Source organism: Penicillium crustosum (assembly GCF_028827405.1).
Source record: "Penicillium crustosum strain IBT 35664 chromosome Unknown utg000001l_segment0_segment0, whole genome shotgun sequence".
Taxonomy (NCBI): Eukaryota; Fungi; Ascomycota; class Eurotiomycetes; order Eurotiales; family Aspergillaceae; genus Penicillium; species Penicillium crustosum.
The window spans coordinates 8,712,768-8,726,077 of NW_026623122.1; the positions used below are offsets into that span (position 1 = coordinate 8,712,768).

The window sequence follows — 13,310 nt, forward strand, 5'->3', positions numbered from 1 at the left end:
ACAACAACAAGTAGAACAAAATACTCAACCATGCAATGCAGCACAAAAGAACACCCCCAATGTACACCAATTAACAAATGGTCAACCTCACGCAATTCCCTCGGAAGTAGGCCCCAAATCCGTTTTTCCAGATCGATCAACTTCAACCCTCTCCTCAGGCTCCCACATAGCCTCCCTCATAAATGTACTCCTCTCCCGAATCTGCGGTCCCTTCAAAACCAAAACAACGGGAACAACCGACAACGCAACTCCAATAAACCCAAGTAAAGTCCCCGCCCATCCAAACCCAAGATTGCTAAACAACTGCGGCGAAGCAAGCGGCAAAAACGCACCGAAAGCATTCCTGCCAAGCGAAGCAGCAGACAAAGCCGACGCCGCATACCGCTCATAAGCATCAGTCAGGTAATTAACAACAGCCATATAAATCGAATAAATTCCAATACCCGCAGCCGTGATACCAATAGTCGGCACGATCCAATGGATATCCGGCTGACTAGCCCAGCCATACCAGAACAGACCCGCGGCAAAGAGCAGACTACCCGGGATGGATGTGTAGAGTCTTGCTTCAGGGATAGGTTTACCGGGTTTCTCTTTGTTGCGTCGCTCAGAGCGGAGATAGAACCAGTCTTGTAGGGGGTTGATGAATGTGCCGATGATCGCACCTACTGAGATGGCGAGCTGGACTAGGCCGGTTCCTAGTGTGCCCCAGCCGTAGTTTGTGGAGTAGGTTTGGACGACGCTGGAGAAGAAGAGGTAGAGGATTCCCCAGGCGAAACTAATCCACAAAGTGAAAAAGATTACGACTGGCTCGGTGAGTAACATGTTTGTTGGGCGTTGGAAGGAGATCTTCAGTAGGCGCAGCTTGCTTGGTGCATCGATTTCAGAGGCTGCGTAGACTGGGCGGTTGGTTTCCTTGCGGATTTTGCGTGCGCGCTTCTTGAGGATCACGTCTGGGCGGGTTTCGTTGAGGATTAGCCAGAAGACTGGGATTAGGGCTGCGTTGTAGATGATTTGGACGTAGAAGATCCTATACGGAGGTGGTTAGTATAATGTGTTCTTGGATCCTTGATCATCTATTAAAAAAGAGGGATTATGCTTACCAACGCCACGGCTCCGATCTCTGGATCTGCACAATAGCAGATCCAATAAACGGACCAAGTGCAATACCAACAACACTCGTAAATCCGAAAATAGACATCGGCAGACTGCGAGCATGGTCACCGAGCCACACGTCGGAGATACTTCCACCGACGATATTAATCGAGACAGAAGAGGCACCACCACCGAAGAACCGTGTTACGACGAGTGTCGCGAAGTTCTTTGCGAATGCGGACGGGAAGAGAGAGATAACAAGAATTACATATGCCACGAAGTATCCTGGCATACGGCCGGAGGCTTCAGTCAGAGGGACAAAGATCAAGGGCCAGAAGGCGGCGCCCATGTTCCAGGATGTGGTAGCCCAGTACAGGTTTGGGAAGGGGGAGTTCTGGACGTTGAATTCCTTCTCCATCCAGTCGTTGCCGGAACCGTAGGTTCCTGCGGGGAGACCGGTAAGGATGGAGCTGGTGGGGTTTGTTAGCTGGATGCTTTAAAATTATGTATAGGTGGTGACATGGAATTTCTTACATGAAGCACACGGTGATAGTTAGCAGCCATTTGTATCGGAGGCTCCAATTAAAGGGATTCTCAGGGTCGTCGGGCCCGTTCCAGGTGTGGATTTCAATATCTTTGTATGCAGGAATTTCCTCCCGGACATCTTGGTTGAACATTCTCCCAATTCTGTGAGGGTGTGTTAGTAATCTTTGCCTTTTTCTGCGCTGTTTACGAAAAACATAGAGGTTGGGGTATGTATGGGAATACTAACTTAGCAATCAAACCAGACTTCTTCTCTTGCTTCATAGCAACAGGCTTCTCAACCGGCGAGGGAGTCTCAGTAACAGGTTCTTCGACCTGATAGACCGAGTTACCACGAATCTCATCTTGATCCGCCATGACGAGCAAACAGCTATGTCTTCCCTTTCCTCAACGGGTTGAAATATCAAACCTGTCAAAAGAAAAACAAACGACAACGCACGAAGAAAAAAGAACCACAATCGGAACAAATCGGTGATACAAGCCCTTACATAATTAATAAAGAACCTTGGAACCCCTTGCCCTGGTGGAAGATATCTAAATCCGAACCGAGTAAACCGGCATGCCGAAAGCCAAAATCCGACATCCACATCGGGTACCCGGTCGGAATGGTGGACGTTGGTTGGCGCCCACTTGCATCCACTCCGAGTCTAAACCCACTTGATGTGATTTTATTGAGCTTTCTTTTTTTTTTTCCTAACGCCGCTGACATATGGCCTCCAGTTGGTAGTTCCAGTTTTATCTCCGTTTTTGAACGAACCACATCTGGTCATGCTCTCTGCCTTGTTTTGGTATGTCCGAGGTTCCTCCACCGGTGTCTTCAAAATCTGCAGCCTGGTGTCGTCATCTTGGAAACTGTTTGGTTCAAATCGGATGCTTATTATGCCGATTGAAGCGAGGAACATGCTGTGCATTTTGTTTTTATGGTTTTATATCACAATCATTCCAAGCCGGAAGATATTAGGTTTGATATTGTTCAAAGCTTATACCAACGATGTCACACAGTAGAATTGCGAACTCTAATAATGCAATATTCCAAAGCATATCCTATTAAAAAGATAGATCTCTCTAGATAACCTGCTATACACTGGACATACTCGAAACTAACCGCAGTAACACAAAAATCAGACAGTATACAATTCCAGGTATGACGTAGGTCGATTACAGGGTTGTAGAAAGCTTGGAAAGCAAAAAAATTGACCGACGCAGGGATCGAACCTGCAATCTCTTGATTCGTAGTCAAGCGCCTTGCCATTGGGCCAGCCGGCCATGCTGTGGTGAGATTTTGGGCCCAAATGTGCATAATCAGCGGAGGCAGACTTTTCTAGGGCAACGGCCCACTTATTACCGCATCGGGACTTTAGTGCATTAATGAACATTAGGACTTTATGCAACGCTGTGGTCTTACTATATACTACGTAGATTTAATTTGATCAAAATTTAACCAGACGTTGTATGGCTCGTATTTGTCTAGCTAGCCACACCATGATGCTCACTCCTGGGGAATCCGTAATCTAGGAAATGTTGGTAGACTTCTTACTTCCTTAGCCGTTGCAACTCAAGCTATGCCCTGTATAGCTGCTTGATGTTGTGGTTATAATGTTCAATCAGTGAGGTAGGGAACCCTCTAGTTCCTTTGATCTTCTGCTCGAGCTCTTTTGTTCTCTTGAAACTGTTAGGCGTTGACCCTATGAAGGGTTGCATTCTCCGCTCGGAGAAGCTGAAGACTGGTATTGTCCGATTTAGGGTCAATACTGGTCGTGTTCCGTAATCTACGTTGGTAGTAGGTTCATTCTTTAGATAGGCGCTGCATGTAGGATCGGGCATCCAAGGGATCTCGAGAGATCATTAGGGACACAAAGTGATCGAGGTGCGAGGAATGAAAGAAGAAGAAGAAGAAGAAGGAGGAGGAGGAGGAGGAGGAGGAGGAGGAGGAGGAGGAGGAGGAGGAGGAGGAGGAGGAGGAGGAGGAGGAAAATGTAAATGAGCTCTTCACGTAGGGGTTTTCCTCCTCAAGCTGGGTTTAGGGAGCGCTTAAAGGTAGTCCTAAGGCAAAATGAGCAAATGATTGACTGAAGGTAAATAAAGGTGAAGTGAGAGGTATTTGAAGAATCCCTGATGTATAAGTGCCCATGGAAGTATAAAGAGAGGATTGACAATTGGAGAGTGCGGGGGTAAAAGAAGAGGAAAGGAGAGCGGAAAGAGTGGACGATAGAGAACGGCGGATGAGAAGAGTAAATCTTAACCAGTTTGGAGGAACGTTTATGGGTAGTATACTTATCTTGAGTCTACTTTTAGGCTTGCAATAGGCCAGGGAAATGCTTCGATGAACGAATGGTTGCTTTGTAGATCGCGACTGCGACATTACAAGAAATGATAGGAGTAGAGAGTCGAACGGGCGGATAGGAAAGAAAGAGATAGAAAGACAAGAGAGACCATACCTCGACAAAACAGCAACGCCCTACCTAGAGTCTCAACGATATCTAGAGATAGAGATATCTAAAGATAGAAAGTACGGTGTAATCGAATATAAAAAGCTAGCTCAAGTTCAATAGTGCTAGTCTGACACAAATTCTCCTGCACTTATTTCCCTTCGCATGCGATCATGGCCTCCAATATTGCTCGCTCTATCTCTGTCACATATTAAAACGAAGCCATAATAGGACAATTCTAAAGTCAAGGAAGGAAGCACACATTGATAAAAGAAGACATATGAGTATGTTAAGAGCTCTATACTGCAATAGGTACCGGACTACGGGTGTTCATGCACAATATTAGCCCTTGAAATTGATATTGAAGAACAATTTGAGTCATATTACTCAGATTAACAAAACTTTGATTCGATTATCTGGTTGGTAGTCCTTGCGCTTACTGGCCCTTTAACTCCCGAAGCTCAAGCGTATTCTTATGGAGTTCTATCACTAGTACGTTGTACTTGTCCCCAAGAGCAGCGAACTGATCCTTTTGCTGCTGAGCTGCTTCCTTGAGCTGCTGCAGGTCCTGGGCTTGCTTGGCGTTAATGCGGCGCAGACTCGTGTTCTGCGCCTGCAGCATTTGGAGGGTCGTCTTTCCTGTCTTAGGGTCAACGGCAGTTGCCTTTCGCAAATTGCGTTGGTAGTAGTTGCGTTCTTTTACGAGGCTCTGAATGCGTGATCGTGCGTTCTCTAGCTCCCTGGAATGTGGGCCAGAATCAGGAAGAGGATTAACTGTCGTAACCGGAGTAAATGGGGAAACATGTTGGGCACAGCCCTTCGGGTTGGTCAGTGCTCGTGGGAGATTCACGGTACGAGGAATGGCATTTGCCTGTTGAACATAGTACAGTTAGTACATTTTCCCATTATACACGAGTCAATCACCAGTAGTGACTTACAGTGACATTGGTTGCACCGTTCGAAGGTGCCATTGTAATTGCAGGGGCTTGGGGAGGGGACAGAGTCGATGGAGTGGCGTAAGGAGCCGCAACAATCTCAACAGACGAGGCTTCAGCAGACGAGGCATCAGGAGATGAGGCTTCAGGAGATGAGGGACCAGGAGATTCAAACAGAGAATTGGGCGAGTCCACAGACTGGGGGCTTTGTCCGACAATCTCTTCTTGAATGAGCCGAGGAGGAGAGGGTGGCATGCCAGCCTTGGCCAAATTGGCGTGAGCGATGAGGTTCTCCCACTTTCCGACCTTGTCGGCATCAGTGTCCTCCAGGGTGTATGGAATCCCAATTGATGGGTCATATGATACCTGGCTGTATGGTGCATGCGCGGGAAGATTGTAGGTCATTGGCTGGGCTGAGTAGTTGACAAGCGAGGTTGAAGTGGGCTGGTCAAAACCAAGATCCTGGTCGACCTCATCGGGAGAAAGGCTGACAATGCGCTCGCCAATCCTTTCCAGGAGCTCGCGGGGGATTTCATAGTCGCTGAAGCCATTGGAAAAATTGAAAGGGGTGTCGATATCAAGGCCAAGGCCATTGAGAAAGGCCTGGGAGTCGAAAGCAGGCTGATCAAACCCAAAGGAAGGGTTGTTGGGGTCGATTGGAGCCATGTTAATTAAGAATAGGTATTATGTTTGGAAGATATTGAAAAGGGATGAAAGGATAACAAGATATTGTGGAAAGGAAGAAGAGATGGAAGCAGGAGGGATGGCTATAACCGTCGAGGAAGGAACTGGGGCTGATAGACTGGAACAAAGGGAACAAACAAGAACAAAGAAAGGGACATTGCTATTGCATTGAGAAAATCAATAGGGATCAATAGAGACCAATAGAAATCAATAGAGACGACAAATGCATGATCTTCTTGATCGACTACTTGGAGATGCTTTTTTTTTTTCTGCCGGTCAATCATTCATTTTGCCAAAAGTTTAACTTTATATTGACCAATCATTCATCAGTATCCCAGGGTGAGGCCTACCGTTGTTTGTACCGCCCAATCTAGTCGAGGCTGGATATTACTCAAGTTTGACAGTACGAAGAATTCACTCAAAATCCCGTTCAAACAAATGTAGAAATTAAAAGAACCTCATTGATTAGAACTATGACTTTATCCAGAAAACTTTGAGAGTGCCTCGTTAGACAAACAACAACCCGCAACTCTCGTTTTGTTCACATATTTGACCGCCTCCCTTTTAGGCAAGATCGTCTTATCTTCCCACCGCCATGACCTTATCGACTTACCGTCATGCAGTGACACCGCTCTATTCACGTGTACCTAATATCACGTGATGCTAATGGCAGAAAACGGGACTCCATCCGACGTTCGGCCTAGGCCGTCTCGCCTTGACAGCTCCCCTAACGCCTCAAGGGACTCCAGTGGTACCCAGAACGAAGATATCACGAAGACTGGTTATTTCTCCCATTATACTCCACTAGCCTCAGCTCCGGCGAATATGAGTGTCATTCTATGCACCGGTACGTGGAACATCGCAAGGAGCTCCCCGCATTCTTCCAGGCATTGAGCTAATTACCTTGGTTGCATATTTTAGCGGGGTACGACCATACCATTCGGTAAGTTGAGGCTCAACTAGCCGCGCGCAGTGTTTATGCAGCACTCGCAGCGTGGCAATTTGTACCAGGACTCTTGCTGACTATATTGCTACCAGCTTTTGGGAAGCGCTCTCGGGTATCTGTTCGCGTACAATCCAACACCCAGACTCCCAAGTCAATCGTCTTTGTATTACCCCGGATAAGAGGTTCCTTGCTGCCGCGGGCCACAACAATGTCAAGCTTTTTGATATCAAGTCAACAAATCCCAATCCCGTGATTACCTTTGAAGGTCACACGAACAACATCACCGGCGTGGCATTCCACTGCGAGGGAAAATGGATGGTCACTAGCTCCGAGGATGGAACTGTGAAGGTTTGGGATACTCGCACAGGTAGCTTGCAGCGGAATTATATTCACCGTGCTGCAGTCAACGATGTGGTCATCCATCCCAACCAGGGCGAGCTCATCAGTGGCGACCACGCCGGTATGGTCCGTGTCTGGGACCTGGGTGAGAGTGTATGTACTCATCAATTGATACCGGAGGAGGACACTGCGGTTCTCAGTGTCAGTGTTGCCAGTGATGGATCGTTGCTTTGCGCCGGAAATAAGAAGGTACGTCATTTTGGATTCATGAAGCATTGCATGGCTCTTTACTAATATCGCAACAGGGCAATGTCTACTTGTGGCGCATGGTCCAAACTGACGAAACCACTCGCATTATCCCCGTCTGTACCTTCCAAGCCCACAAGGACTACCTCACTCGAGTTCTACTCTCTCCTGATGTCAAGCACCTTGCAACCTGCTCGGCGGATCATACTGCCAAGGTTTGGAACCTCGACGCCGAATTTCCGCCTGCCAAACTGGCATTGAAGCAATGGAAGGAGAAAGAGGCATTGAACCCTCCAGTTGAAACACCGGTCGAAGCTCCGATAACCCCTGTCGAGGTCCCCGCCCAGTCTCGGGATCTGCTCCGCATTTTCGACGCACCCGTTCAAGACCGTGATCTTCTCCGTATTACCGACAACCCTCCTCGCCAAGAGACACCACAACAGACATTCACCTCGTCCCCAGATGGACCACCTATGGATCCAGTCAACCACACACTGTTCCTGGAGACCACCCTCGCCAATCACCAGCGCTGGGTCTGGGACTGCGCCTTCTCTGCAGATAGTGCATACCTCGTGACTGTGTCTAGCGACCACTACGCTCGTCTGTGGGAGCTCGGCACTGGCAATATCATCCGCCAGTACAGCGGCCACCATCGGGGTGCCGTTTGTGTTGCTTTAAACGACTATTCAGAGCCTCGGTAGGGGCAAGATGCAAGGCTGAGTTTCTTCGGCTAACCGGCGTTTTGCTTTCATGAGTTGATGGGTCTGTACTGGCGTTGATCTTATTTTATCTACACATGGCATGGCGCAAGTAATGATGGGTGTCTTCCAGTTTTCCCTGGTTATACGGCGTATTTCGGTTGGTCAATGGAGACCTTTGTTGAATTATTCTGCAGATTTCTACTTGTCCTATTTTCATCCCACAGAGGATACTGCATAGTGTCGAGATACCACTAACAATATCAAATATTTATTCCAAGTTCTCTCCCTCTACATACAAAACACACTCCTACCAGGGTAACATGTCTAATATGAGTTTACAAGGCTATTCAATTCCTCGAATAACGTAGGCAAGTCTCCGTAGACTAGAAGAAAACATAAACACCACGCTCAGACCGAATTCGAATCAAATCACACGAAGAAAAAGAACAGATCTGAACATACCCAGAATACTAAAAACAAATGTTCAAATACATGAAGAAAAAAAAAGATGAAGCTCGTGAGGCAAATCCGCAAATCCGATAAAAACCACAGACCAAGCCACTACCTCCACTTATGGGACTTTATGCCATCCATGGATATGTTCTTCAGAGAACAAGCTACCTAACAATCAACCCCGTCCTTATACGACGACGGAGAACCACGTCACACAAACAACAACATCCATTCCCCGATCCTCAGCACCGGTGTACTTGAAAGTCCACATGCCGTCGCGGTTCACGTCCCAGAAGGCTCCGGAGGCGGAGTGCATACCACGCTTACCGGCATTGCTGAGTGCGCCGTCTGCAGCAACAGAGGGGTCAATCACGCCCTGCTGCACGATTGTGCTGTTGACAGTGAAGCGGTAGGGAGGGGGCTTGGAGGAATCGGTGGGTGCGGTGGCGGTGATCAGGGCCTTGAGGATGGTGTTCTGTGCGGGGGATTGTTAGTATTGGTGTTGTCACATGCAGTAGGGTGGTGGAGGTGGTGGTGCCTACGATAATCTGGGAGTTCCAGTCTCCGACGTTGTCGTGCTCGTAGGTCTGGGTGGTCTTGAGGGCACTCTCACAGGCCTGGGGTGAACTGTTAGCGCGGGGTTGATTCCACAGGGTATTTTGGAAGCGGGCGTACCTCGGTGGTGATCTTCTTGAGATCCTCGATGGGGATGGGCTGGAGAGTTGTTAGGACCGTTCGTGAAAATGCACTACTAGTGCGGAATGTTTTCGTGGCATGATTGCGCATTGGTATAGCGCAGCCATGGTGTCACTTGCGATCAACGTACCGATGCAGAGGCGCCTTCGGCAGACATTGTGAATAAATTGAACGTGGTAGTTATAGGAGGGTTTAAAGAAGCTGTACAGAGAATTTCGTTAGTATATGAGCAGATTGACTCAAGCTTTAACGCGTGTAGACTCCATTGGGCTGACATCATGTCCCAAATACCACGGGGTATGCTCGCGACCCCGGACCAATGCGGGGAGAAGGGGCGCAATTGGTGGCGAATTTGGGCGCGGGGAGCCTCTTCCAACCAGGGAAAAGGTATTCACATACCTTTATTAGATCTGGATAGCAGATAGGATTATGATTGTGGGATGCTTGTAGGACTGTCCTTGCAATCTACGTGGATTGTTTGGATGTTTGGCAATCATTGGGGCGCTTGGCCCAAAAGGGTTTGGCGCGAGCTTGATTCTGCTACGGCGGTGTGGAAGTATGATATTGTGGTTTAGTAAACCTCAGCTGTGTTTCAATCTGATATACGGAATAGAGAAATATATATTAAATAAATATATTGTTGGTAATGATATATACCCTTTAGAGCAGGAGGGAAACTATGATAACAACGAATTACATCAACAAATCAAAATACTATATATATATATATATACATAACAAGCTACCGATTTTCAAAGCTCTCCATCTGCTTCTCATCAATCCTGGAAATAATCATTTTTTGGCCAATTTTACAGTGAATTTGGTAGATACTAGGCTGCATACTTTGTCCAGCCAGGACTTCAGCGCCGCGACCTGTCCTTGCAAAGCCTCATTTTCTCATGTCAAAGCCCGCTTCTCGCTGCTGATCTATCTGTTCTGTTATTAAGATTTCGCCAACCGAGTATCACCCGCTTTGAGGTATGCGTTGATCTGCCTCATATTGTTAGATAGTCTTTACTGGAAATGGATTGAAGTCATTCTCATACCAAAATATCTAAATAAAAAATAAATATATGAAAGCCTAAAATCAGCATGGATCAAATCTCCTAATCAGTCAAAACTTCGTCCGAACAAGAAGATTTTTCCTGGAAACCCACTCTACAGGAGACAGTATCTGTGGCAACCTCCTACTAGGTGTTATTCTATACTTATTTTTACATTACTGTGCAAAGAAATCCACTGCGGAGAGCTAGATAGTTATTAGTATGACAATGTATCCGACATTCCATTGAAGATGAGATAAATTACCCGCAGAAATAACTCCAATCGCAAGACCAGGGGCTATACCATTGGCCGGCCGCGCCATCAAATAAGTTTCTTTTTCCACTGATATTTTGATGGAGTTCACGGGCCTCTGTAACCTCTCCTCGAATACTCTTGATGTCTTTCTCATATCGTTGTAATTGGAGTGTCACCTGCTGTGACCTTTTGGTCTGTCGAGCCATGTCCCTGCGTATCTCCGCAAGGGATTCTTCTATATCAAATAACTCTTGTTCTTTATTCGCGAGATCCGCATGAAATATGTTCTCCAGTGTTTTTATTCTCTTTCTTTAAGCCCGTTCTTCCTTATTTTGTAAATCTGCCATCGACTTCTCGAGCGCTCGTTTGGTCTGCTCGGTGTTTTTCATCTGTTTCTCCAACTCTGCCTTAAGCTCCCGTATCACAGCAGCATGTTCAGAATTCCGATGGTTGATTTCCGTTGTGAGCTTTGCTTTTAGATCTTGCAACTCCAAGTGCTTTGTTTGATTTATACCCCTTTCACTCTTTGGCAACTTTTTCCTTTGTCTCTAGGCTTATTGTTCATTCTGGCTTTATGCTCGTTCTTTACTTAGACATTATTCAAACAATGGTGTAACTTAACCATCTTTGTCATCACTCTGCGATATAAGGTATCTATAAGCCGAGGCGCTGAACAACATCTTTCAGCCCTGTTAAATTTAGGAGCTGGCGAGTATTATTTTAGGCTATTTCTCTTCCCCCGCCTAACCCAGCTCTCCAACTTCTAATTTAGAATGCGTAGATACTCTCCATGGAAAGAAAGAGGACGAACTCTGCGGAGATGGATTGAACGCCGAAATCAATCACGGTGTCCCTACCCTCTATCCACATTCGCTGTTACACATGACCCCCAGCCTCAGGACTATTCCGTCGCCCATGGAACTGTATGGTTGGATTCAGCATGGGACACCTGGATCTACCCTCTTGATAAACCGGTTAAGCTTAACAAGATAGAAATTGAGAATCGGCAAGGTCCACCGGTGGGGTGGGAAGGACGAACTGGTCGAGGGGTGGTGTTCCTTGATTGGATCCGCCGATCAAAACGAAGCACTGCTCCACACATATCGGAATTTACTAAAGCTGCCTATGAGATGGACTTTCCCCTTGAGAGCCTCAAATACGTATTTGTGACTGATATCTCTGAAACTGACACAGTGCAATGTATTCGCAATGAGTTGTGTAAATCTGAAGGGCTGCCATACCCTTTTAGCGAACAGGGGATTTGGGATCCTCGCTTGCGCGAATTTGATGCTCTGCTGGGTACTAAAATGGGCAAGACTGTTGCGGCTTTTATTTTATGTGCGTGGGGCCAAGGTGTAAAACGAATTGCAAGGATCGTTATTTTCTACGATGGTGAATATCTTCAACGTCTGAACATGCGGTTTGACATTGAAGATATTTGACGGTTACTTACATTGGCATGTAAGTCACTATTTACAGTTGTTATCCTTTTTGATAGAGTATTGATAGTGTTATGATTACCTTTTCCTGACCCATATAGTTAACCTGTTTGATCACCCTAGGGGTGGCATTCCGTTGGTCTTACCCCGCTCGTTGTCGACATATTCCCCTCATTACATGATCTTAGTTATCCCTCCCTTCGGATATCCTGATTATACTCCCATCGTAGATTACAGTGAAATACAACATAGCTGGCTAGCAATAGAGAGAGGAGTATACAATCAGACACCCATGCGCTCGACACAGACTGTATACTGATGCCCCTACACTACAGGACTTGTCTTCTACATATCGTACATGTGTTGTAGATGTACATAAGTTGGAGATATCGGGATAATCGGCATGCCGTATTAGGCATATCCGAGGATGATCCGATTGTTATGACGTCATTGTCTCCAGTTAATTGACTTATGTAAACAACCACACCAACCTTGGTTGAAATCAGGGGTTTTCCAGAGTTGGCATCCCACCTTGTACATAGTTAAGGGAGTCAGATTCCAATATCATGTTCTCAATGATCCCTCGTCGGGCACTGAAGCCATATGCGGCTGAATTTCTCGGCACAGCCCTGCTGATCGTCATCGGCGATGGAGTTGTCGCTCAATGCCTGCTGTCCGATTATAACTACGGCACCTGGTTGTCCATCAACCTTGCCTGGGCCTCAGCTGTGGCCCTCTCGGGCTATTTGTCTGATCCCAGCCCGACAATTAACCCGGCCGTGACTCTTTGTCTCGCTCTTGTGCGTCCATCTGAAGGACAGTGGAAACAAATCCCAGGCAAGCTAGCTGCGCAGTTCCTGGGCGGCTTTGTCGGTGCTGCGATCGTATATACCAATTACCGTTCGGCTATCAAAGCTTGGGATCCAGAATATACCATTCCTGGCGGATCAATCCTGAGCCCGATGGGTCACCATTCAGCGGGTATCTTCTCGACCTACCCGGGTGCCTTTTTCGAGTCGAACTGGGAGGCTGTATTTTCTGAGATGCTGGGCGCAGCTGTGTTGATGTTTGGATGTCTCAGCATCTCTGATCCGGCAAATGCCCATCGATTCCCTGCTCCGCAGCTTGCTTCCTTTTGCTGCTGCTTATGATCGGAGCGGCATTGGGTTGGCAAACCGGCTACGTATGTTCATCACTTTACCCGGTTAGGAATTCGCACTAATAAATATTAACAGGCCATTAACCCAGCTAGAGACTTTGGTCCGAGATTGTTCTCTGCTATTGTCTATGGCCGAGAGGTGTTTACGGCGGCCAACTACTATTTCGTTGTGCCGCTCTTCGCCCCTATTGTCGGCTGTGTCTTGGGTGCGGCGACTTATGATGCAATGCTGTTCGAGGGAGAGGGATCGCGCGTTACCGATGCGCTGGACAAAGCCGAAGACCATGGGTCCCTTCGACTCCAGTGATATTGAGGACTTGAAAACTCAAAGGTAGCCCTGCTAGCATGG

At 47.1% G+C, this 13,310-nt stretch overlaps 5 protein-coding genes across 5 annotated transcripts; 2 read left to right on the top strand and 3 right to left on the bottom strand.

Moving 5' to 3' along the window:
• Positions 1–87: 87 nt before the first annotated feature.
• Positions 88–1,992, bottom strand: N7487_003227 (uncharacterized protein; the record flags this gene model as incomplete). The annotated part of the gene is made up of 4 exons (XM_056870974.1): positions 88–1,027; positions 1,101–1,562; positions 1,627–1,779; positions 1,865–1,992. The coding sequence occupies 4 exons, from the start codon at positions 1,990–1,992 to the stop codon at positions 88–90; spliced, it is 1,683 nt and encodes a 560-aa protein (XP_056735758.1).
• Positions 1,993–4,500: 2,508 nt separating this feature from the next.
• On the bottom strand, positions 4,501–5,665 carry N7487_003228 (uncharacterized protein; the record flags this gene model as incomplete). The annotated part of the gene is made up of 2 exons (XM_056870975.1): positions 4,501–4,935; positions 5,003–5,665. 2 exons carry the CDS (start codon positions 5,663–5,665, stop codon positions 4,501–4,503), a joined length of 1,098 nt encoding a protein of 365 aa, XP_056735759.1.
• A 684-nt stretch (positions 5,666–6,349) lies between these two features.
• On the top strand, positions 6,350–7,915 carry N7487_003229 (WD40 repeat domain-containing protein; the record flags this gene model as incomplete). The annotated part of the gene is made up of 4 exons (XM_056870976.1): positions 6,350–6,530; positions 6,605–6,626; positions 6,722–7,217; positions 7,274–7,915. The coding sequence occupies 4 exons, from the start codon at positions 6,350–6,352 to the stop codon at positions 7,913–7,915; spliced, it is 1,341 nt and encodes a 446-aa protein (XP_056735760.1).
• Positions 7,916–8,555: 640 nt separating this feature from the next.
• Positions 8,556–9,221, bottom strand: N7487_003230 (dynein light chain Tctex-type family protein; the record flags this gene model as incomplete). Its single annotated transcript, XM_056870977.1, has 4 exons — positions 8,556–8,843; positions 8,911–8,985; positions 9,044–9,082; positions 9,195–9,221. 4 exons carry the CDS (start codon positions 9,219–9,221, stop codon positions 8,556–8,558), a joined length of 429 nt encoding a protein of 142 aa, XP_056735761.1.
• A 3,147-nt stretch (positions 9,222–12,368) lies between these two features.
• Positions 12,369–13,268, top strand: N7487_003231 (uncharacterized protein; the record flags this gene model as incomplete). Its single annotated transcript, XM_056870978.1, has 3 exons — positions 12,369–12,876; positions 12,927–12,985; positions 13,038–13,268. 3 exons carry the CDS (start codon positions 12,369–12,371, stop codon positions 13,266–13,268), a joined length of 798 nt encoding a protein of 265 aa, XP_056735762.1.
• Positions 13,269–13,310: the final 42 nt, after the last annotated feature.